The sequence below is a fragment of the Astyanax mexicanus genome, chromosome 22 (assembly GCF_023375975.1).
Source record: "Astyanax mexicanus isolate ESR-SI-001 chromosome 22, AstMex3_surface, whole genome shotgun sequence".
Taxonomy (NCBI): domain Eukaryota; kingdom Metazoa; phylum Chordata; class Actinopteri; order Characiformes; family Acestrorhamphidae; genus Astyanax; species Astyanax mexicanus.
In genome coordinates, this window is record NC_064429.1 from 18,553,114 (window position 1) to 18,575,994 (window position 22,881).

General features: G+C 35.9%; 1 protein-coding gene across 2 annotated transcripts in view; it reads right to left on the reverse strand.

Annotated features, from left to right (window-relative positions):
• Positions 1 to 4,196: 4,196 nt before the first annotated feature.
• dmrt1 (doublesex and mab-3 related transcription factor 1) overlaps positions 4,197 to 22,881 on the reverse strand; it is a 41,324-nt gene continuing 22,639 nt past the window's right edge. For both annotated transcript variants that reach the window (XM_015607990.3, XM_022664878.2), the window contains exon 5: positions 4,197 to 7,093. In XM_015607990.3, the coding sequence (XP_015463476.2) occupies positions 6,945 to 7,093 (149 nt within the window). In that variant the 3' untranslated portion in view covers positions 4,197 to 6,944. The remainder of the gene's footprint in view (positions 7,094 to 22,881) is intronic.

The window sequence follows — 22,881 nt, forward strand, 5'->3', positions numbered from 1 at the left end:
AACCTATTAGTAAAATAAAAAACTCATCATTTTTAAGTGGTCTCATTTTTTCCCAGAGCTATATTTTTATTTATGATATAACTATATTTATTTAGGACTTTTATGTTGTTTGTGGGTGTTTTGAATGTGTGTGTATGTGTTTATATCCTTATATTGGCAATCTTTCGAGTTCTCTCCTAATATAAATATAGCTTGCTTAGGACAAATAGGTAATTTATCTGGTATAGCAAACCTTTTATAACCTTACTAAGATTTTTTTGTGTATATTTATAAGAAAGCGACAGGGTGTAAGTTAAAAAAAGGTTCAGGAAATATTACATACAAAAACACAAATATACAAAATAAATTAAAATGAACACTGTCTAGAGTTGAAAAAAGAACTCATCACTTTAGAAAGTTGTTCTAATTGTGGATTAAACATTTATTAACACTAATGTGTGTTACATAATATATGTAATATATGATTCCATATGGTGTTGAATTTAATCTCCATTTTACATTGTAAGACAGAAAAGACAGTAAGACAGTAAGGACAAGGAATGAAATAACTGGTTATTATTATTCATTGTGTGTTTATCAATTCTGTTAATTGCAATTAAACCAACATTTGCTTCTTAAGACTTAACCTTTTAATATTGGATAGTAGTATTTAATAGTACTGAAGTTTAATAGTATTTAAATGTAAATATAAATAAATAGGCAACAGAGAATTATATTCATATTAATGGTTTGATAACTGTTTTAATCTGTATTATTCACAATATATCAACAATATTCTGTGATCTATCTCAGCATAGTTTTGATGCTTTTTAAATTTGAATCTTTTAATGTGCTGAGTAAAAGTTTAACAGATAACTTTAGCACCAAACACCAGAAAGATCGGACACAAGTTTTAATGGAGTAAATTAACAATAGTGTACCGCAGCTTGCAGCTTTAAAATCTCAATTTTTCAGCTCCAACAATTCTGAACAGATACATATGCTGAATTAATTGGAGCAGCAACTGTGTGCATGTGTGAGTGTGCACCTGCATGTATGTGAGTTTGAAAGAGAGACAGTCAGGAAAAAAGAGACAGAGATAGATAGGGAGAGAGAACCAGAGGACAGGGAAGTGAAAGTTAGTTATGAGGTTTATCCATATTTTCGAATAAATAAAATAAATATACATTCTAAAGTAGCAATGCTAAAGAAAAACCTAATAATGTAACATATTAAACTTTCTAGATTAATTCTGTGCTTAAACATGCTTTAGTTGACAGCACTAATACAAAGCCATTGTGATAGTAGGCAGAGCAGGAAACTTTTACAGGATAATTTTACATACTGATTAGCTATAACATTAGCAATACTGATAAGTAAATGGAAAAACATTGATGATCTTTATCTACAGTGGCATCTGATAAGGTTTGGATATATTGGGCAGCCAGTGAACCCTCTGGTCTTAAGGTGTATGTGTTAAATGCAGGAAAATGGGCAAGTTTATAAATCTGAACAACTTTGAAATGACCAGAAGCCTGGGTCAAAACATCTCCAAAACATCAGGCAGGTCTTTTGCAGCATGAGATCCTACCTAAAGTGCTCCAAGAAAGAACAACCAGTAAACCGGCAGCAGTGTCATGGACACCCAAGTTTCACTGAATGCGATCCATGGATGCTCCCACCTCACAATCTACTGGACTTAAAGCTCACCTTCCGTCGTTTTTTCTTTCATTTTAAATTGTCTAGTTGTGGTCTCTAGTATGAATGAATGACATGTGAGCCGTTTTTGTGCTCAGGTGTCTCTGTATAGCTCTTTTTTAATGGACTGTTTTAGGGGTGTGTCCAAAATGACCGGATTCCAGCTTTGCTCATGAATATTCATACATGCAAACAGCATGCAAATATCTCTCCTCTGATTGGCTAGGAGCACTGCGACGCCCCTCCACCGCTCTGCCGCTCACTGCCTCCCACCTCCTAACTGATGAGCGGTGATGTTGCGTCGCTTCAGCTCCGCCTCTGGGAGTTTCTCGAGCCAAGGTGGGCTGGTCTGTGAGTTTCTGCCTACGTAGGCAGAAAGATAATTCAAAATTCACCCGTTTTTCGGAGGGGGGGAGGGGGGATTTCTTTGCTTAGCTCCTGCCGACAATGGGGGCTGCAAAACAGTTTAATGTGCAGGTGTACACATTCAACTCGGAGAGACCTACTGTATTCCACAAAAAACAAGAAAAATCGGATTTTCGCGGAAGGTGAGCTTCAAAGGATCTAGTGGAGTCCATGCCTTTGGATGGTAAGATCTCAATTCTCAATACTAGACACTATTAGGTACTAAAGTTATGACTGATCTGAAATGTTGGGCATCTTTGACAGACAAATGACAACCTCTGTTTCTCATAAAAAATAAAAAAACATTATCCTCAGCTAATATAAACACAGGTAAAAAAAATCTAAATCATTAGTGCAGCCTGTGCAAAAGTTTAGACACCCAAAGTATTACAAAGGAGCAGATTTTTGATGCTGACTAATAAACCATGAAGGTATTTCGCTAATTGTAATTAAAAACTGTCAGCTGGGGGCGCCAAGTGGTTCAACGGTCTAATGTGCTGCCACTATGAGCGGGAGATCGCAGGTTCAAACCCCCGCTCATGCAGCTTTGGCCCTACTCCCTCCGGGTGGGCAGATGGCGCTCTCTCCCCACATCACTCCTAGGGTGATGTCCAAAGCACAGGGCGTCTGTGAGCTGATGTATCGGAACCGAGTCGCTGCGCTTTCCTCCGAGTGCACTGGCTGCTCGGCATCAGCAGCAGCTCGAAAAGAAGCGCTGGCTGACTTCACATGTATCAGGGGAGGCATGTGCTAGTCTTCATCCTCCTGGTGTGTTGGGCCACAACTAGTGAGTGGGTTGGGTAATTGGCTGTGTAAATTAGGGAGAAAGTTGATTTTTTAAAAATAAAATTATAAAAAATAAAAAAAACTGTCAGCTGAACCAAATGTCCAAATTAAAAAAATATCTGACTGCTCAAACTCTGTACTTACAGCTATCAAACATGGGTTTTCCTAAATAACTGTTACTTGAAACTGTGAAAGTCAAGATGAGATATTAAAGACCAAGAAAACTAAAAGAACTGCTCATATATTGATAGGACAGGACTACAAGTCCTTATAAAGATATCCAGCAGTACTGGTTAAAAGGAGGAACAGTAAAATCCTGTATTCTTTATGTACTTTGCTTTAGTTAAATTTGCTTTTAATATCTCAACAACCTTGAACACTCCAGCAGTGTCACCGAACAATGTACAAAATTCCCAGAGCGCTGCAGAGTTTGCTCTTTCCAATCCATTACATCAAAAGCCCAACATGAAGCGCATATGTAAAGATGAATTGCATTAAGCCGGGCCTTGTTTCAGACCGCACAGCCATCAAGCACTTTTATGGCGATTCTTCCCTCCCTTAAATCCAGAACTCCTGACTATGAAAATGCAGCTGGAAAACTTGCCCCCCTCCCAGCACTCCCCAAAGAGTAAGTGTGTTTGGAAGCATCTTGAGGACGAGTACAGCTTTATCGTGGCTGTGCCTCGCATGCGGCGGCTGTGATTGATGGTGCAATAGCAGCTCAAGGAAAACAAATCCAGCGACACTTCTCAGGCCGCCGCTGGAACACAGGCCGGCTTGCAGCAACAGAAGGACACGGGACGGGCCGCCGCTGACAACCCCCCGTGATGAAAGGGCCTTCCTTAACTAAACTCGTAAAGCACAGGGCAATAAAAGTCAATCTTCTGTAAAATCCAATTAAGTCATTATCTGACTGATTGTATCTTTAATTGAAAACAGAAGTGACAGTAAATTTCTGTGATATATCAGGATCAATCGATACTGCCAGGCGATCCGCTCCGCAGCCGTGATTTATAATGTCAAAGCCGCATAGGTAACTCCACATTCTTCTCACTAAAACCACTGGGGGATGAAATTAAGAGTAAGTGCGTTTAATAAAAAAAGAGAAAAGAAAAAAAAAACACAAGATGGTCAGGTTATTGATTACACCAGATGGGCTGGAAATTGTGTGAATGTTTTCAGAAGCGCAGGGCGAAGAAAATACAAGTAATTTTCATTTTGGTTTTTATGTGGTGCACTGTACACACACGCAGCACCAAAATCAGTCATCAATAACAGTTCTGTCTTCCCCGAAACACAAAGCCACATAAACGCCGGAGCACAGAGAATGAGCTTTCCCATTGTTTTATTAGTTAGATTGAACAATGTTAACGGTCATAACAGCTGAGTTTGCAACATGTCATTTGAAATGAATCTCCATAACAGTCAGTCACAGTAACAAAGTGCAGTGGTTAAGGTAACAGAACTGTTTTTTGCCTGCATTAATTAGGAAAGTAAATCTCAACATGAATAAACTATAAAAGAATACGACATTCTGTGAAATATCTACCGATACAGACTGATTAAAATAAAGAGCAAAAAAAAAAAAAATGTAGCTTCACAGCAAAATGAACATTACGAACATAACGCTAATTTGTTCAATTAACTCTCCTGTTGTGTTCAACTGTAATAATATTCCTGGATTAAATTAACCCAGTAAATCAAGTTTAATCATGCAAAAATAGAATATTTATCAAACACTGCATTTAGCTTATTTATAACAAACAAAAAAATCAAGTTACAATTATTTTTATGTATTCTGAAGTAAACACTAGAAGTTCACTAGTTAAGTTAAGCATAATATTTTGAAAAGAACACTAATTACTTAAGAATTTGACTTTATATTTTTATCTTTTGTAGCCTCTTTTCTATGTTTTATTATTATATATTACAATATTTTACACATTCTCTATGTGAGCCATAGAGTGAATGTATAATATCATAATTTAGGGGCTGGGGGTTGTCGCAAATGCATTAAATTATTCATTTTCTTTTCATATTATTATATTTCATTCATTATACTATATTTTCAAATTTTTAAATTGATCAGATTGTGTGTTAAACAAATGTAAAGCAGAAAATGTAAAGCAGAAAAAAGGAAAAAAATAAGTTCCTACTGGAAATTCCCACAGTAACTTTTATAATATGTATAATGGAATTGGTTTAGGGAATAACAGTAAATTTGATAATCTTCTAAATTGTGCTGCTATTATTCCCTATTTATTTGCAGCTCTATCAATTCAGCAAAGTTTTCTATACACTGTAATTACAAACTATACGACTGTCAAAATTACAAGTTCATTATGAGGGCATAAAATATATTCACATATGTTCAGTAGTTTAATATTTTTTTTTTCCAGAGTAACTATTTAATTAGTTACTTTTAATTTAAACAGTATATTCATTCCAGTGTAGCCAATTCAATTTCAATGTTTTTTGTTTTGCATGCTGTTTTAGTCTTTTATACTTTAAATTCCTGATATCAAATAAAACATTTCAAAAGTTGAATTGCACTTGCCACAGTTCAGTGTTGTTTGTTTTTATTTTCTTGAATTAAGAACTGTTCTGCAAACACTATTAGCATCAAGGGCGAAAGGACACAGCTTGAAGCTCAAGTGTGGTAAAGAACCTCTCTCAAGGAGTTGGATATTTGATGCAAATCATCCCAAGTTAAATGGTGCCCTTTGTGCGGTGGCCATAAATAAACCCTGCACTGGCTGTAGTGAGATTGAGGCATAATTCATTAGTATCCCTTGCTCACTTCCTGCATACTAACCTATACCTGCATCTCCCGTCCTCTGGATGGTGCACGGTGCTGAAGTAAATCTACAGCATTAGATGGAACGGTTAAGGAGGTTAAGGGCACGAGCAGTGACTCTGAAATAGATTACCTGTGTATTACGTGTAAAAAGAATTTGTTTGAATATTGTATATGAAAATAAAGCAGGAGTACTGTCATAACCATGTCATGAAAATCTATTACAGGTTCAATATTGTAAGAATTTGTAAGTTAGAGTTAAGACCTAAGCGTGAAGCAATTTCATAATATATATTTTTTTTTAAACAAAAACAAAAAGTTCAGTTATTATTTGATCAATGGCTGAATCTGTTAGGAAAATTGTGATTTTAAGATTTTTTGTATAAGAATGTACACTATCAGTAAAAAGTGTTAGAACACCCACATTTTATCCCTTTATTTTTGCCATTTAAGCTCTGAATGTCCAGACAATAACCGCAAATGGTACTGCCATGGTCTTTATACAAAACAAATGAAATAAAAACTGAAAAACAACTCCACTAATTTTAGTATTGTAAAAAATACATATTAGTATATTGTTAAAGTATATTGTAAGAAAATCATATAATGTTTATAAAAGGAAGTTCTTTTTAGCAATTCACCGGTTAACAGCTTACAGCTGATAAGTATAAAAAATGTCACTTTACAAAGTCTTTGTTTTAAAGTAGTGCTGGAACAGATCGTGTTACTGCACTTTCTACTGCAGCATTTACACACTTACACACAGCACATTCACAATTTCATCATAATAACTAGAAAAAGATACAGAAACACAGAAAACTCTAACTATTAAAATTATATATGATGCCAGACAGAAGCATTTCCAACAACGTCAAATGTCTCTTTGAAGCTGAAGAAAACTAATACGGGAAGATTCAGGTTTGGCTGAGCCACACGGAATCGGCTTTAGCTCAGTTTAACATTGGATTAAGTCTCAGTTTTCAGCAGTGAAGAGAAGAATTAGACATCTGACAGGTAAAGTTAGGTAATAAAGTCATTGCTAAGATCGAAAATAAAAAAATGGCTTGTGTGGGAAATATAACATTGCTACTGTACAATTAAATAATAGAGGTGTTCTAAAACTTTTATCTTACCGATAGTGTGGATAAAAGAAAAGTAGCAAATGAACAGAATCTCAAAATGGATTTGCACAATTAGACCTTAGCTTATAACTCAAACACATTAAGGCCTTAACTCCACTGGCTCACAGTACGTCTTGTGCAGCTGGCTCTCAGATACGTCACTTGGCCGCTCCCTCTATGATGGAATCCACAGTAAAAGCTCCAGAATCAGAGTTGGCCTCACATTCAGGCTTGTTGTCAGCATTCACCATAGGGTTGATGGACATGCAGGTCAGGCTGGTGTCGTGAGCTCCATCAGCAGAGAATGCTGCAAACCAAAGAGGTCCAGTCATGTAAAGCACAAGCACAGCACAGGGCCAAATGAGACAATGCTGACAATGCTGAGACACAGAATACTGATACTGTAGGTAGCAATCAGGTAACATCCATACAGTCTTCTTAAATAGCTAAAATGAGAAAATGTGTGCAAACTGAAACAAACTCAGGGTCTACAATTAAACATTTCGGACGCATCCTAATTAAAATGCATTCATAAGCATGGCTGTAAATATTAATAAAAATGCCTAATAGTCATAATAGTCATGTACTGCATTTTTTGCATATAAGACAAACTGTATTATAAGGCACATTATCAATGAACTTCTATTTTTGGTCTATTTTTTAATACATAAGGCACACTGGATTGTAAGGCGCATTTTAAGAGACACTATAAGAAACTTCTAATTCAGCAGGTCTCACCACTGGGTGGTGGTGGGGGGATAGCTAACTAAGTTAAGTAAATCTAAGTAACTAAGTAACTAAGTAACAAAACTGTAATAAAAAAATACTTCCTTTTAAAGTCAAACAAGCACTGCATGTGAATCTACACAGATATCTCTCCTGAAAAATGTATATTTGGGCAAGTAAAGTGCTTCTGTTTATTTACAGTAAGCTTAGATTCCCAAATTTCTCAAGCACTAGACTGGAGCATTAGCGGCTAACCACTCCAGTAGTGCTAGCAGAGGTAAGGAGCAGGCTACAGGCAGATAATACTCACCTCTGAACGGGGAAATTGTGGTTAGTGCTGGAGAACTAAACTGAAATTACTGAATAACCCTGCAATTTGGCAAAATGGCTTTTACTGCTCTTTACCACCTGACTGGTAACATTCATACCTAAGACGCACTGGATTAAAAGGCACACTGACAATTTGTAGGAAAATTAAAGGATTTTAAGTGTGCCTTATAGTGCGAAAAATATGGTATATCATGAATTGGTCTAATAGAAAGGACATTCATCGAAAGTGTTGTTGAATTATTTACTTAAGTAGTAAATAAAAAATCAACAATCAATTTTAATTTAACAAATTAAACAGTATGTGTTTGTATGTCTTGTTTTCAAAGAACAACATTTTATTGCTTACATCAAATAAAACTAATAAAGTTGAAATGCATCAAATGCATCATCATTATTACATCAAAATAATCCAAATAAAGTTGAAATGCCACTTTACTGCTGTAAATGTCAATGCTCCTAGTACCTGTAATAGTCTAAGGATGTGTTTAGTCCTGGCAAGTCTGATTAGATTAACACAACTTCTGGTGCAACTCCTCTGTAGGTAGGTCTTGGTTCATTTCCTAATGAACTCTATTGCGGTTCATTTGAAAAATAAATGCAACACAGACCAAAGACGTCTACAAGTACCAAACACAGGATAAACCATCATCTCTTCTCTGCAGACCCTCTTTGGTACAGGCACAAACCGTGGAAAATTTATGGCACTGTTTTGACATGTGAATGTATTTGATCCTCACTTCAAGAGCTCTGAATCTGGAACAGAACACTTCTGCATTAACATGATTCTGAAGTACAATTCATGTCATTGTAAAATATTCCACAGACAAAAAACAGCACACAAATTAATATGTTAATCCACCACAATGTTTTATTTAAGCAGCAATTTCATGGGAGAGCTTTAATGACGGATTGCTTTGCAATATTACAAGTCATACAGAAACATAGAAGCTCAGTTAGCAGCTTAACCAGAGCATTATACCTCTATATATAGTTATTAACTTTTATAGTTATATAGTTATTGTCGCAAAGTGTAAGTCATAAAGTTGTAACTTTTTGCAAGTTTACATCATTTTGTTTAATGTGAAAAATGTCAAGGGAACCAGAACTTAAATGCAAGAAAGTATGATCTCTACTGAAATTCAATAAATACGGTAAATACAATGTAATAGGGCTGCAACAAACAACTACTTTATTACAAACGTTAAACTTATTTGTTTAATGTAATAAAGAAAATTATTTAAAAACATATTTAAACCAATAAAGAAAGTAGCTGCAATAAAATAAAACAAAATTAAGTCTTCCCTTAATCAGTTTTTTCATAATTCTGCAGAAGCCAGAAAATGTGAGACAATAAGTTTAGCTTCAGTTTAAACGTAGGTATGCCACATTTATATTAGTGACTTACAGATTTTTTGACATGGTCTATTTGTTTGGTTTCATTAGGGACTTTTATTATTTATCTAAACTTAAACTTTTATATCTATCTGTTCCTCATTAAAAATCAATAGTTAATAATGTCCGTCATTCTGAGGATGATTTACTTGAAGATTTTTATTTTTTACACTCAGACTGTGTCCATTTGAGGCTCCAATGCCTCACTCTAACATGACTCTGCTCTCCACTCACGTGTCAAAGTGATGTCACTGCATATGTTGCTTTATTGCTCTCATGGAGTAAGAAAGTTTACAAACGGTAACAGTTTAATCCACATGCACAATCAATGAATGTGTCAGGCAGCTGCTTAGTCTGTGTGTTTTCACTGCAGCTCTGCAATCTTATTTCTTTTTACCATTTATTGTTCCTTCTGAACAGCTGTGCTATCAAACACTTTTTTCTTAGTGCAAATATTTTTTATGGTGAGCATGCAGTACACTGATTGGCTTTGTTTCTGAAAATTCTTAATTTTAACACATTCAACTACTAACAACACACTGCAAATAAAGCTGTGTAATGTTTTCTTTTTACAGTGATAATACACTAATCATCATGGTTTTAAGGAAGCTGAAATTAATAAAATTACATTTGACGTCAACATTAATTTGAAACAGACATTATGCAGACTGTTAGAATATTTCTATTTCTAGTGTCCATTTGAGGCTCCTAAGCCTCGCACTAACATAACTCTGCTCTCCACCCACATATTAGAGTGATGTCACTGCATATTTTGCTTTACTGCTCTCATGGAATAGAGTTAACAAACAAAATAGTTTAATCCACATGCTCCATGCCTGTGTCGGCAGCTGCTCAGTCTTTGTGTTTTTACTGCAGCTTTGCATTTAGATTTGGAAAATAATTAGTATAAAAAAATGTTATACATATATACGCCGTTAGACTTAAAAACTGACACATAATCTGAGCATTTCTAGCTAAAGTGAGACTATAAATTCTATAAACTAATGTTTATATTTCGTATTTGATATCATATTAATTCTATTCTGGAAAAAAGAATATAATGTCCTTATAAAAATGTTATTATTCTCTGTAATTTAATTCCACATGGATTTAATCCATATCTTCAACATATATTATAAACTTGTACTAGTACAAAAATATATATGGCAAATATCAGATATCAGCATTGGCTCTTAGTATTTATGGCACCATCAATATACAAATAAAGGAAATATTCAGAAGATTGTTTTTTATTACTTTGAGATTATCGACTTTGCCAGTCAATAATACAAGCAAGCTGTTATCTTCTAGCAGTTATACTGCTGTCAGCAGCCAACATTACAACAAAGTAGACAAAGTGCTCCCTCACATGAATCACATAGGCTGCAGTGAGTTCAGCCTCTACTGGCAGAAGCACTGAACCTCATGACGTGTATTGAGTCATGGGGACTGCTGAGCTCGCACAGTACGAGTAAGCATAGAACAAGGAATGCTGGATAAGCAACATCTCAATTGGGCTGAGCTTACTGCTTAATGCTGTGTACTGTATAAAAGGAGCCATAAAACAGAGTCCAAAACAGAAAACTGTACTTCATTTAATCGCTGTAAGAATAAAACTTTGTATCTCCCAAACAGCAACTTTATAGGAGAATGCAGAAAATCTGTCAGTGTGAAAAGAGCATTTCTAATGGTCCACTTGTCATGAAAAAACAACTTGCAGATTTATCTTGTCAAAATATGATAAAATAAAACATTACTGACTGTTAACATATTTCTATGCCACACTGGATTTAAAATGAAATAAATGAGATGCAACCAAAGTGTAGACTTTCAGGTTTAATTCAAAGGGCTGAACGTAAATATTCTATGAAGCGTTTATTATTACAACCATTTTTCTACAAAGACTCCTTAATTCAGAGGCATACATCAGAGTGATGTCACTCCTATGCTGCTTAATTAACAAGATGCCAAAATGCTTATGCCTGGCATGCGTATGTGTATGTATATGTGTATCTCAACAAATATTGCCCATATCTGTCTAATCCATTTTTTTTATAATTTATTGTTCCTTCTGAATAGCAGCAAATATTTTTTTTAATGATTATATCTTCACTGTCTAGTGAAAAACAAGTATCTCCATTTTTGTCTATTTTTAGTTTACTGAACTGTGCCAAAATGTCTTGATGAACGGACAAAAAAAAAATACTTAAAAATTACCCAAAATAAACTCTTTTTTCATTGACCTCCATTGAAAGTTTAGACGCATGGCGATATTATTATGCACCATACAATATAGCACACACGTATTTCAAATGTGTCCTCCTTTTTTATTAGTAGGTACAACTAAGACAGTATTAAGCCCTGATTTGTGTGTGATGTGTGTGAAGTCTCAAATGCCTGGCATGCTGGCATACTTCTGTATGTGTATCTTAACAAATATTGCCCATTTCAGTCTAATATCTTTTTATCAATTATTTTTCAGTAACAGTGAACTCAAACACTTTCTCCTGAGTGCAAATATTTGCATTTTTGATGATAAGCAGACAGTATACTGACACTAAGGCTTTGTTCAGCTATAAACAACACATTGCATATAAAGATGTACAATGTTTTCTTATTACAGTAATAATACGCTAATCGTCTTGGTTTTATTCAAGCTGAAATTAATTAAATTACATTTGATGTTAACGGTAATTTGAAACAGTTACAGCACAGACTATTAGAATATGTGCATATAACAATAAGCCATGGTTCACAACTTGTGCATTCAGCCAGGTCAGGTCATGCTATCTCATCTAAACCTGAATATGAAACTGATATAACAGTGTCTATTGGCTCTATTGCTTTTACAAGGAGAGGAGGAAGAGGAGGGGTAAATGGGGGAATGAGGGTTTACACAAACTCAATTCAGCTGCTTTTCTGACCTTCATAACCTACACTATGCAATCTAGGGTTCATCTCCATCCCACTCCACACTTCCTTTTCTCCTCCTTCTCCTCCTCCCTCTAACCGGAGCTCCGCTCTGGCGTGGAGGTAATTAAGGAGCGCTGGTGGAAAAAAAAGGAGTCATTTTTCTCCTCATTAACTTTCTGATTGGTTTCGGGCTTCAGGAACGGGCACGCCGCCTGCAGTTTGTCACCCATTCCAAACTGGCCAATCGTTAATACTAATGTTTGTGTAGCTAAACTGCACAGACGCTCTCCGAACAGCAATAACATGCCATGAAGGAAGAAGAGGGGGCGGTTTGGAATTAGCTGTGCCTGTGTTAATTCTGAGGGAGTTCATCAGGGGGAAATCTATGGTGTAATTAAAAGGAAAGCTCTTGCGGGTGACTGGACAGGTCGTTTGCAGGGACAGTAAATCACACGCCGGGCCGCGGACATGTTCTGTGTCACAGCTTCGTTGCCTTTGATTATCGTCGTATTACCATTTAATACAGATTAATGTTGGAGCCAAGCAAATGCTTTAAAATGCCTTCAATGGGCTCTTAAATGATCAGGCACTACAAAACAATGTACTACAAAAGCGAGCTGTCTTGGCCTGTCTACGTAAAATAACCAAAACAATGGCACACAGAAAACTGAATACAAACCAACTGGATCAATTTGGAGTCTTTCCTAAACTTTAAATTAAAAACTTTACATGAAAACCTTCATAATGTGTAGCAACAAATATCATTTTTCTGTTTTACTGGAAGAGGGGCTTTTCTTCTTATTAAACCAAGCACAGGCAAGAACTCAACAACACTGCCCGATGACTTAAAACTCACACACGTCCGTCAAGTGTAAAACAGTACTGAAACAAGAGAGGATTTACCTTTCTGTAGCTCTAGAAAGAGCTTATTCACTCATCTGAACTTTTGCCCTCTTCACCTCCGTTCAACTGACTATCTTATATTTCCAAACTATTAAATCGTCTTTGTGTGGTTCAACAAAAGGAAGCCTTTTTTTTTAAGTCCACCAAAAAGGGGAGGGGCAAGCCTGAAAGAAGCTCAATCATTTCTGGCAGTCAGAACAAAAAGTGAACAAAAGCCCAGATGTGAGAGAAGATGGTAATTTAGGCCTGATCTATTGTGGATAAGGCTTTTCTTCTGGGGCTCATATACTACCTGCACAGGGCCATGAGGGTGCGTAATGCCTGCACTTAGATAAACACTCAAACATACAGTACACTCTTGTATACACTCCCATACAGGTGGATATACAGATATCTTTTTAATGGGAGAATAAAGAAATCGGGAAAATTCAAAATTTGTCACAAAAAGTAAATTCCTAATTTAATTAAGGACATTAAACTCATCAGAATAAAGTAATAATGAGTGGTGTCAATTATTAATAACAAATTAATCACAATAGAATTCTGTTCTTTAGAATTATTTTTCTTCCTTAAGACTAAGCTTATGATAATGGGTATTTAAACGTGAATAAAAGAATCAGTGGTATAAACACTGTATTATGATTTGTATTATTGGTGACAATCCTTTGAAAAAATTATTGCATTAATTACAACAATATTGTGTGACTAAATCATGAACAGGTTTTTTCAAATGCTGGTATTTAACAGTATTTTTGGGAAAGGGACAGTAATAATGCTATAGTGTGGTTTACACCTGACAGACTATATCCTTTTTTACTGTATTATAATATGTCAGGGTAGCTCCATATTCCACACTCCACAGCTTAAATAGAGGAAACGTTTTATCAGCTGTGTGTCTGTCTTTGTGTATGCATGACCCTGCGAGTGTGAAAGAGACAATGAGAGAGAAAAAGAAAGAGGGAGAAAGAGAGAAAGCATAAACTTCAGCATAAATAAAAGGCAATCTAGCTTCTAAAATGAACAGTAAGTGTTGCTGTTATTTCATAATTTACAGTACTTATCATAGTTTTTTCATCATTTTAAAATGCTCTGCATTGTAGATTAATACTTAAGTCATTCAAACATGGAATTCATGGAATTATAGTCACCAAAAAAGTGTTAAACACAACAGAATATGTTTTATATTTTATATTCTACAAGGTAGCCCCTCTAGCTTAGTTGAATGGCTTTTAATTAACAGCTGTGACTCATCAAGGGTTAATTGAATTTCTTGACTCTTATTTGGTTTCAAGAGCATCAGTTGTAAAGTTGTGAAATGGTTGAGTTGGTATATAGTGAATAGCCCTATTTGAGTAATGTTTTAATTCATATTAATACATACAATAACTACTCAACTAACTAAATAAATTAAAATATATTAAGAAATGAAGGTCAGCCAATCCGAAAAAAAAAAACTTTAAGAACTTTCAAGACATTTCAAAAATGTTACATTGAAACTGGCTCTTATCTGGACTAAACCGGGAAAGGACGCTCAAGAGTTTCCTCTGTTGCACAGGTTAAGTTTGTTAGAGTTAGCAGCCTCATAAACTGCAAGTTAACGGCACCTCAGAAAAGAGCTTAAACCTAAATGCTTCAAAGAGTATTTTAGTTTGTTTAACACTTTTAAGTTACATGATTCCTTATGTGTTCCTTTATAGTCTGAATGAGTTCAGTATTCAGTATATTTACATGTAAACTAATAATTAAAAATCTATACTGTGTTTTTTGACAAATGATACAGTATTGCAAAACAAAACTAGAGAGTACAATATACCAATATTTTCTTACACCCCAACATAAAATATGAATTTACTAACCTATTTTGGACTAACAGGAAAAGGTGAAACATTGCTATCCCAACATAATACACAAAAAAATATTTTGACATCATTGAAGCTGCACTTTAATCATTATCTGTTTTTTTAATCATCAGATTTTTATACATAAGAAGTTCTTCCCTTTGTGCTTGTGTTTGCCCTTCGAAACCACACTTCAAAAACAACAGGTTCTAAGTAGATATTGGTGCACACTTATCCTAGAAGCCTTTATCTGTAATAAATGCTACACACTCAAAAACTAACTTCTACTACTGTTTCATATGCAGCTGGGATGTACCCACAATCTATAACAGCAACAATGAGGCTCCAGACTATGTATTTTGTGAAGCTTCCCTCTTCAATGAGACAGTAAGCACACAGACAAAGACATGACTTGACTGAAGACAAGGCAGCGAGAGATGGAGTCCTCTCTCAAGGAACGACATACGCATCTCTCTCTCAATCATTAGAGCCGTGGCAGGACTTAATGGCGCAGAAAACACAGTCCAAGAGAGGGAGAAGGAGGGGGGGCAAGCACCTTAAACAGATGCTGACTCCTCAAAGAGTCGCTGACTGCCATCACCGTTGCTGCAAGAGACGGATGCCTTTGCTGAAGAGGGCCTCTCACTCATAATCTTTTAAGGCATATGTACTGTTTGGTGTAAAGGGGTCACTTTCAGTCAGGCTTTCCAGTATAAACACACAGTACACCTTTGTCACACTTCCGATAATGCGTTGTTAGGCGATTTAAATATACCAATAGTTCAGTTAAACACACTCAGAATGAAACTGTTTAACTCAAACTGAAAAGCTCTGCTTATTGCGTGTGGTTTTAAGGGGGAAATCAATAAACAAGAGTGAAACTAAACTGGAGTGGCCCACCATATAGCTTAACTTAACATCAGCATTGATTAAGGCAGCATTTATGTAGATTATTATCAGTGAGGACTGTCAGCAGGATGTGTGGGTGAGTAGGCAGGTGAGTAGTTTAATGTAGAAATACAACAATGTGTGACTCACTGGCAAACCAGTCGTCTTTTTTTTTCTTCTCCAGAATGAAGCTCAGTAAGCATTATTATCAGTATATTCTGTCCATAAGTAAAACATTTGACCAGCCTGGAAAATGCAAAAAAAAAAAAAAAAGTATCTTATATTTGCAGTATGTTGACTACTCTTAATTTGAATTTTAATGTTTAATTTTGACTGTTTTGTCTAGCTAACTTAATTTAATTTGTTACATTAAGATAAAGTAATTATTGCAATAAAACCTGAAGCAAATTTAATTTGGTACAAAAACAGCATTCACAAAAGTGTTTGTGAAGCAAAATGTGAAAGGGGATCTTAGACAGTGAGAAAATATTAAAATATTTAAAAACAAGGTTCCTCAAAGAAAACAGTAAAGGGAAAAGGTACAAGCTTCTTTTGATCTGTATTAAGCACTGCATCAAAAACAGTCTTTAGAATAGAATCACATAGTCAAGAAATTATTGTAGCAAAGATTTTCTGATTTGGAGTTGTTCACTATTTAGGCCTAATTCCATTTCACCCATTGGTTTCCTACCGCTTTGTTTTGTCCTACCCTTCTGTTTTGCGTGCGCATGTATAGGGGTAGGGTATCCCGATTCTTGCTAATCTGGAGGACTAGGGGGAAGTGTTAGGGCTACATGATCTTTAAAATGATGATTTTTCAGAGGCACACTCAAACAGAGGGCTATAAAAATCACTGGCAAGAGGCAGCGGCACAAGTGACCAAAGAAACCCACAAATCTGAGTATTTTCCTTGTTAGAAATTATGATAATCACTATGTTACCTCAGTTTATGTGTAGTTTTAATGTTTTATGGCCATTTTTTTCATAAAAGTACAAAAAAATCGCTAGCTAACTTTCCTGTTCCACCTTAAATGGTGCAACAAACTGCAGTCTCTGCAAGGTAGAATGGAAGTTAATAAAAGTTAATTTCAGCTTCCCATTACAGAGGAATTAAGGAATAGACAATAATAATTCATTGCTGTAGCACCTGTCCCCTTTCTGAAGACATACAATACCCTAAAGTTAACTAGTTAACCAGCAGCAGCTATAGATATATCCGTATTATGTGCTTGATATGTTAGAAATTATGATAATCGCTATGTTTCCTCAGTTTATGTGTAGTTTCAATGTTTTATGGCCATTTTCTTCATAAAAGTATAAAGAATCGCCAGTAGTTTATCTCAGTAGTTAGCTAGCTAACTTTCCTGTTCCAATTTAAATGGTGCAACGGACTGCAGTCTCTGCAAGGTAGAATGGAAGTTAATAAAAGCTAATTTCAGCTTTCCATTACAGAGGAATTAAGGAATAGACAATAATAATTCATTGCTGTAGCACCTGCCCCCTTTCTGAAGACATACAATACCCTAAAGTTAACTAGTTAACCAGCAGCAGCTATAGATATACCCGTATTGGGTGCTTGAAGGGTTGACCCAATTCTTAGGGGGAGGATTTCACCCCTTTCCATTTTAACTTAATTCCAATGTGAAGAGGTACACTCTGAAAGAAGAGTAGGGGTACAAAAGAGAAATAAGATTGGGCCTTAGTCTTCCAATTAGAGCTGCTATTTTTCTTAAAACATGCAGGATTTTCCAAATCTATAAGATCCAAAACAGGTTATTATCAGCGATTAAGTTCCAATTGTATTGGATGTTTAATTATTCATCCCCACTGTACCCAATGTCATAGAAGTGACACAGAGGATTGCATGTTGTTTAGTTGCGTCTGTGATCTGGTGTTAAACACACTAAACTTACAAATACTCAAATTCAAGACCAATATGTAGTAAAATCCAGGAGACATCAGGCAGGCCTTCATAACAAATGATGTAATATAATCATTACTCGCAGCACAATACAATCCTGTTCTATAACAACTTAAGTCATTAGCTTTTTCTAGACACCAACAGAACAGACACCTTCAATCCTCATTATTGGACCATTAGAGAACAGCATGAGTGGCCAGCAGTGTCTGACAGAAGGCATCAGGCAAGGGTCAGAGGCTAATTAAACACAGAAGCACTTCTAGCCCCGCATTGTTAACCAATCTGTCCCCAGCCGAAGAGTGTCACTGAGAGAATTGACAGGCCCTCCTCCATGCTAAATCACTGGCACTGTTACGCCGCTTTGCCGCCTCCCGCAAAATGACCTGTCCATCTCTGGGCTCCCACTTTGATCCGTCGAAACATTATGGATATACTATAATGACCTGAGATGCATGATCGATGATATGAGAGATTTCTTGTCATTTTGTTTAAATGCAATAAAATAACTGCGAGTGTGGAATAAAAATAGTGAGGTTTGCTGCAGAGGAGACTAGAGTCTCAAGGGCAAAAGAGATGTCTCAATGGATTTAATAAAGATTCTTAATGAGAAAATGTTTGAGTAAGAGAAAATCATAGAAAACACAGATGACTGAAACAGTTTTGTAGTAAACAGTGGCAATAAAATGCGTATCACGATACAGGGGTTACGATTCAATAATTTGCAAGATATTTCAATACTGTAAGCAAGACGATACATTATGATATTTGGGAAAATTTTGATAGTATAAAAACACTATTGGCCATATCTTACACCTTGCGCAAGATGCACCTTGATTTTCAGGCAAATTTCTTGCATGTTGCTATCTTGCTATCTTCACAGCTTGAACTCTCAGGCCAGTTCTCTCTGCTGAGAAGCACAGAAGCACTGCACTGTTAAAATAGCAACGTGCCAAAGTCAGAGCGCATTTGGCTCTTAAAGGGAATGTAAGGCCAGTGATAGACTGATTGGTTATTTCACGTTGCGCCCAAAACACACCCAGGATTAATTAAGAGAATTAGTTCATGCCTATTGGGTGTTTGAGCTGCGGAAGGCGTATTTTTTTGTGTTCTTATGATAAGAAGACACACTGACATGCCCTAAACCAAGCTGTAAGGTGCACCACTAAAGGCTTGCCTATAGATCGCCAATGAGCCACAAAATGAGCCAATAAAACCAATAAAAACTCCAATACTTCAATATATCATATTTTATACAATACCGCTATTCAATTATTAATATTTTATACACAACCAGCTAAAAAGAAACTTCATTTCTGGAGCCCTTAGTTTTTCCACAAGATGCCATCAGCTGTGCTTTGTTTTAACACTAAACACTGAACACTGTTCAATAGAACACTTTGCTCTGAAACTAAGGATTAAAAATGAAATAAAGATTTAAAAATGTTATTTAAAAACAAATAAAGCTGGATAAGAACTGCAGCTAAACTGTAAGTAGGCCATGTCTAAGCAGTACCTTTTATGCAGGATAAGGGGCTTTTATTCACTTCAGATTTAGGAATCAAATGTTTTGCAAGTTGGGATTTTCCACACCATCCACACTAATATCAATACAGGTTCCAACTCCCCCCCTTCGATCAGTATCTAATCTAAAACACTCCTGTTTAATTCCCTCCTTCCCTTCTTTATCCCAGTGACTCAACTTGTCTGTGCAATGGACAGAAAAAGCAAGAGAAGAACATAAAGCAGAGCTCCTTACCCATTTAATCTCCTCAGAGCCTCAGGCATGTCTTAATGGTGATGTTGTACAACACATTACAACAGTGATAGAGCCTGGAGCAGGCAATTACACTGGTATTTAACCAATCCATAGAAAGGGAAAAGACAGAGCACTTAGCATCAGCAGCAGAGAGAGGAAGACAGCATGAAATGGAGGGGTCGCTAAGTGCGCCTTCAGTGCCTTCGGCTGTTAGACAACAGACGGTGGTTAGATTCCAGCCATGGATGTCGCCTCCAGGCCACTGATTCATTTCACGATTTATTAGCGAAAAGCTTTGTTTTGGATTTTTGTCATTTTACGGCACTCACCTCACAAGGTCTGTGTTGTATTGGCATGTAAAATTCTAAATGTGGCTGTAATAAGGTCAATATCTACGCCTCCGAGGCACAGCTCCTCATAACTATGGCTTATTCAAAAGTCAACATTATACTTAAAAAGAAATTTGATAAGCAACCTGTCAGCATGACGGCAAATGGACCTGTGTCATATGTTAGCCTATTGATTCTGGAGGAAGAAACTCTCGTGTTCGAGGAATATTTCAGACAGATCTTTCTTACCGTAGATCATTTATGTGATCACAGAGCAAGAGAAAAGGCTAGGAAAACACCTAAATATTACTTTAAACACAACAAACTTGACCTCACGAGTTGAGGTCATAGCAGAGGTGTTGAGTGCCTGCTCTATTGGGAGTCAACAGGATGGATTAGCAATGTTAAGAAAAGCCTGACAGCTTCTCTGTTACATGAGACGCTACACCTCTTCCTGCTCTATTTTTACCACTTTATTGTACTTAGACCTTCAACAAAGAATCACTTTTATATGTGTTAATCCCACAGTGAAAGAGGGTGAATGGGCCCTTTGATTATTCTGGTGAGACTTTTTATGTCCAGAAACTTGAATTTGATCTTATGAATTCGATCTAAGGACTGTGGCAAGTTCACAGTTACTGGTTTATATTCTCAAGGGTATGGCTTACATTTCTTTGTAATTCTTTAATCTTAAGACCTATTTATTACTTAGTGACTGCTATTAAATATTAAGATACTTTCAAATACTAATCACAGGCTTCAAGTAATGAAGTACAAATGTTTTTTGCTTTACTTAAGCAGAAATGTTGGTTATCTGTACTTTACTAGAGTTAGTTATGGTTCAGCTTTTTACTTCTACTCTTTACATTTCATGAAATTATCTGAACTTTTTACTACTTACATTTAAAAAATAGCCTCGTTACTCCTGCTTCATTACATCTTGTTCTCATTTCGGCTCATCATTCAAATAAAACCTAATCCAGATAAATCCCTCCAACTGGATAGAGTGAATCTAATTGTGGTTGGATGTAGAGAAGTATAAACATGTACCAATACGACACCCTATTGGCTTATACTTGATCCATCAAACCTCACGTCACGCCCACACTCCAGCAAGAGCATAGCAGATGTACGTAGCCTAGTATGAAGATGATCCGTGCAGAGATTCAAGAGAACTCGAGCTCTCAAAATGTCCCAACTAAGGTTTAATATATTTACACTGAACAAAAATGCATTAATTTTCAATGGACATATATGCGGATAAAACATGTAGCTTAGAAAATCCCAAGTTTTCCAACTTTAACATTTTAATTTAACATTAAAATCATTAACTTTAAAAAAAAATGTGTTTTGGGGAGGGGGGGTAGTGTCTAAGCTTTTACATTACTTTTACTTTTATACTTTTAAATCCAGTACTTTTACACACTTTAAGTTGAGTAAAAAGCTTGACTTCAACTTCTACAGTAATATTTTACACCCTTCTACCTGAGTAATGAATGTGAATACCTCTGACACATTTGATACTAATAATTCCCGACAAGATCAATGCTGAAAAACAAAACATTATATGATGACAGCAAGTTTAAGGGACAGTATAGTGCTGTACAGTGCATGGATTCTGCTTCTGTTTGTGACTAAACGGGACAGAAGATATTAAACCATTTGGAAACATGCATTTTTTTGCATTATTATCAGTGCTAAACCAGTGCACCAGGAGAAGTTTCAAGGTTGAGTGAATTTCAGGAGAGGCAGATGGCTTGTGCAGATAAAGCAAGAGAGAAAACTGAAGCTGACAAAGCAGGAGCCAGGATAGTAGAAGTGTCTTTAAGTGCTGGGTGAGTGCAATACAACTGGAGAAGAAGACAAACATGCTCAAGGTAATAAATACCAACGTGCTACTAAGACATAGTATGATTTTGGAAGGGAAAAAATGTACACAAAATTTTGAGCTATTGCATTTAGTCATGATACAGTGGTACGAAAAAGTTTGGGCACCCCTGATCATTTTCGAGATTTTTCTTTATAAATCATTGGTTGTTCAGATCAGCAATTTTAGTTAAATATATCATATAGCAGATGAACACAGTAATATTTGAGTGAATGTATACAATGTACAAAAAAAGAGTCCTTGGTCTGGACTCTGGAGTAAAACAATGCAACTAACAATTATTTTTCAATTAGTCAATTACTAACTGGATAAAAGAGAAATAGATTTATTAATAAAAAATATTTAATATATATTAAATATATTTGCCTGATATTGATATTTTTAGATAAGAAAGGTTTTACAGGACTAATGTTGTAATTGTATAAGGAACACGCAACCTACCATTATTAAAAATATTAATAATTAAATGTAACAGTAATTTTATAATTATCACATTAGATAATTATTAAATACCACAACAACAATGCATGTAGCCCATGGTAGACACAACTAACTGATTATTTTAGTTGCCCACTATTTTAATAATTGTTTTTAATCACTTTTTAATCACAAATTAGTGGTTGCAGCCCTAAAAATGCCCTTAATTAAACTTGCATGAAATTGCACGCCCTTCAATGTGACAATTGTGCATGCCCACACTGCAACTGAAATGCTAAAATAGTACAATCTTCAGCTTTATTAAAATTATGAGGATGAAAAAAATATATACTCCAATGCCCAGCTTTTGCTTTTCAGGTCATAGACACAGGCATTTAGTTAAAATACTAATTCAATCAAGGTATGGGCATTTTTTTTGTTTGTGGTTTACAAACCCAACTGGTCGAAAAAATGACATATATTGACCATAATACCTTAGTGTAGTGCTGGGCAATATACCAGTTTATATGATATACCGGAGGGGAATTTAAAACTGGTATGCATTTTTTACATACCGCCATACCGCTAGGGGCACGGCGGAGCACTGCGTAGAACAGCACTGCCAAAGAAGCATACAGCTCGCAAGCTAATGCTAGCCAGTTAGCATTAAAAGCTAACACACTGGAGTAAGAGGAATGCTATTGTGCAATCGATCCACAGCTCGGACAAACGCTCCTGTCGTCCCCCAGACGAGCCCAGAATCAGTCCTGCGTGCGGAGCCATTTATTCAGCAC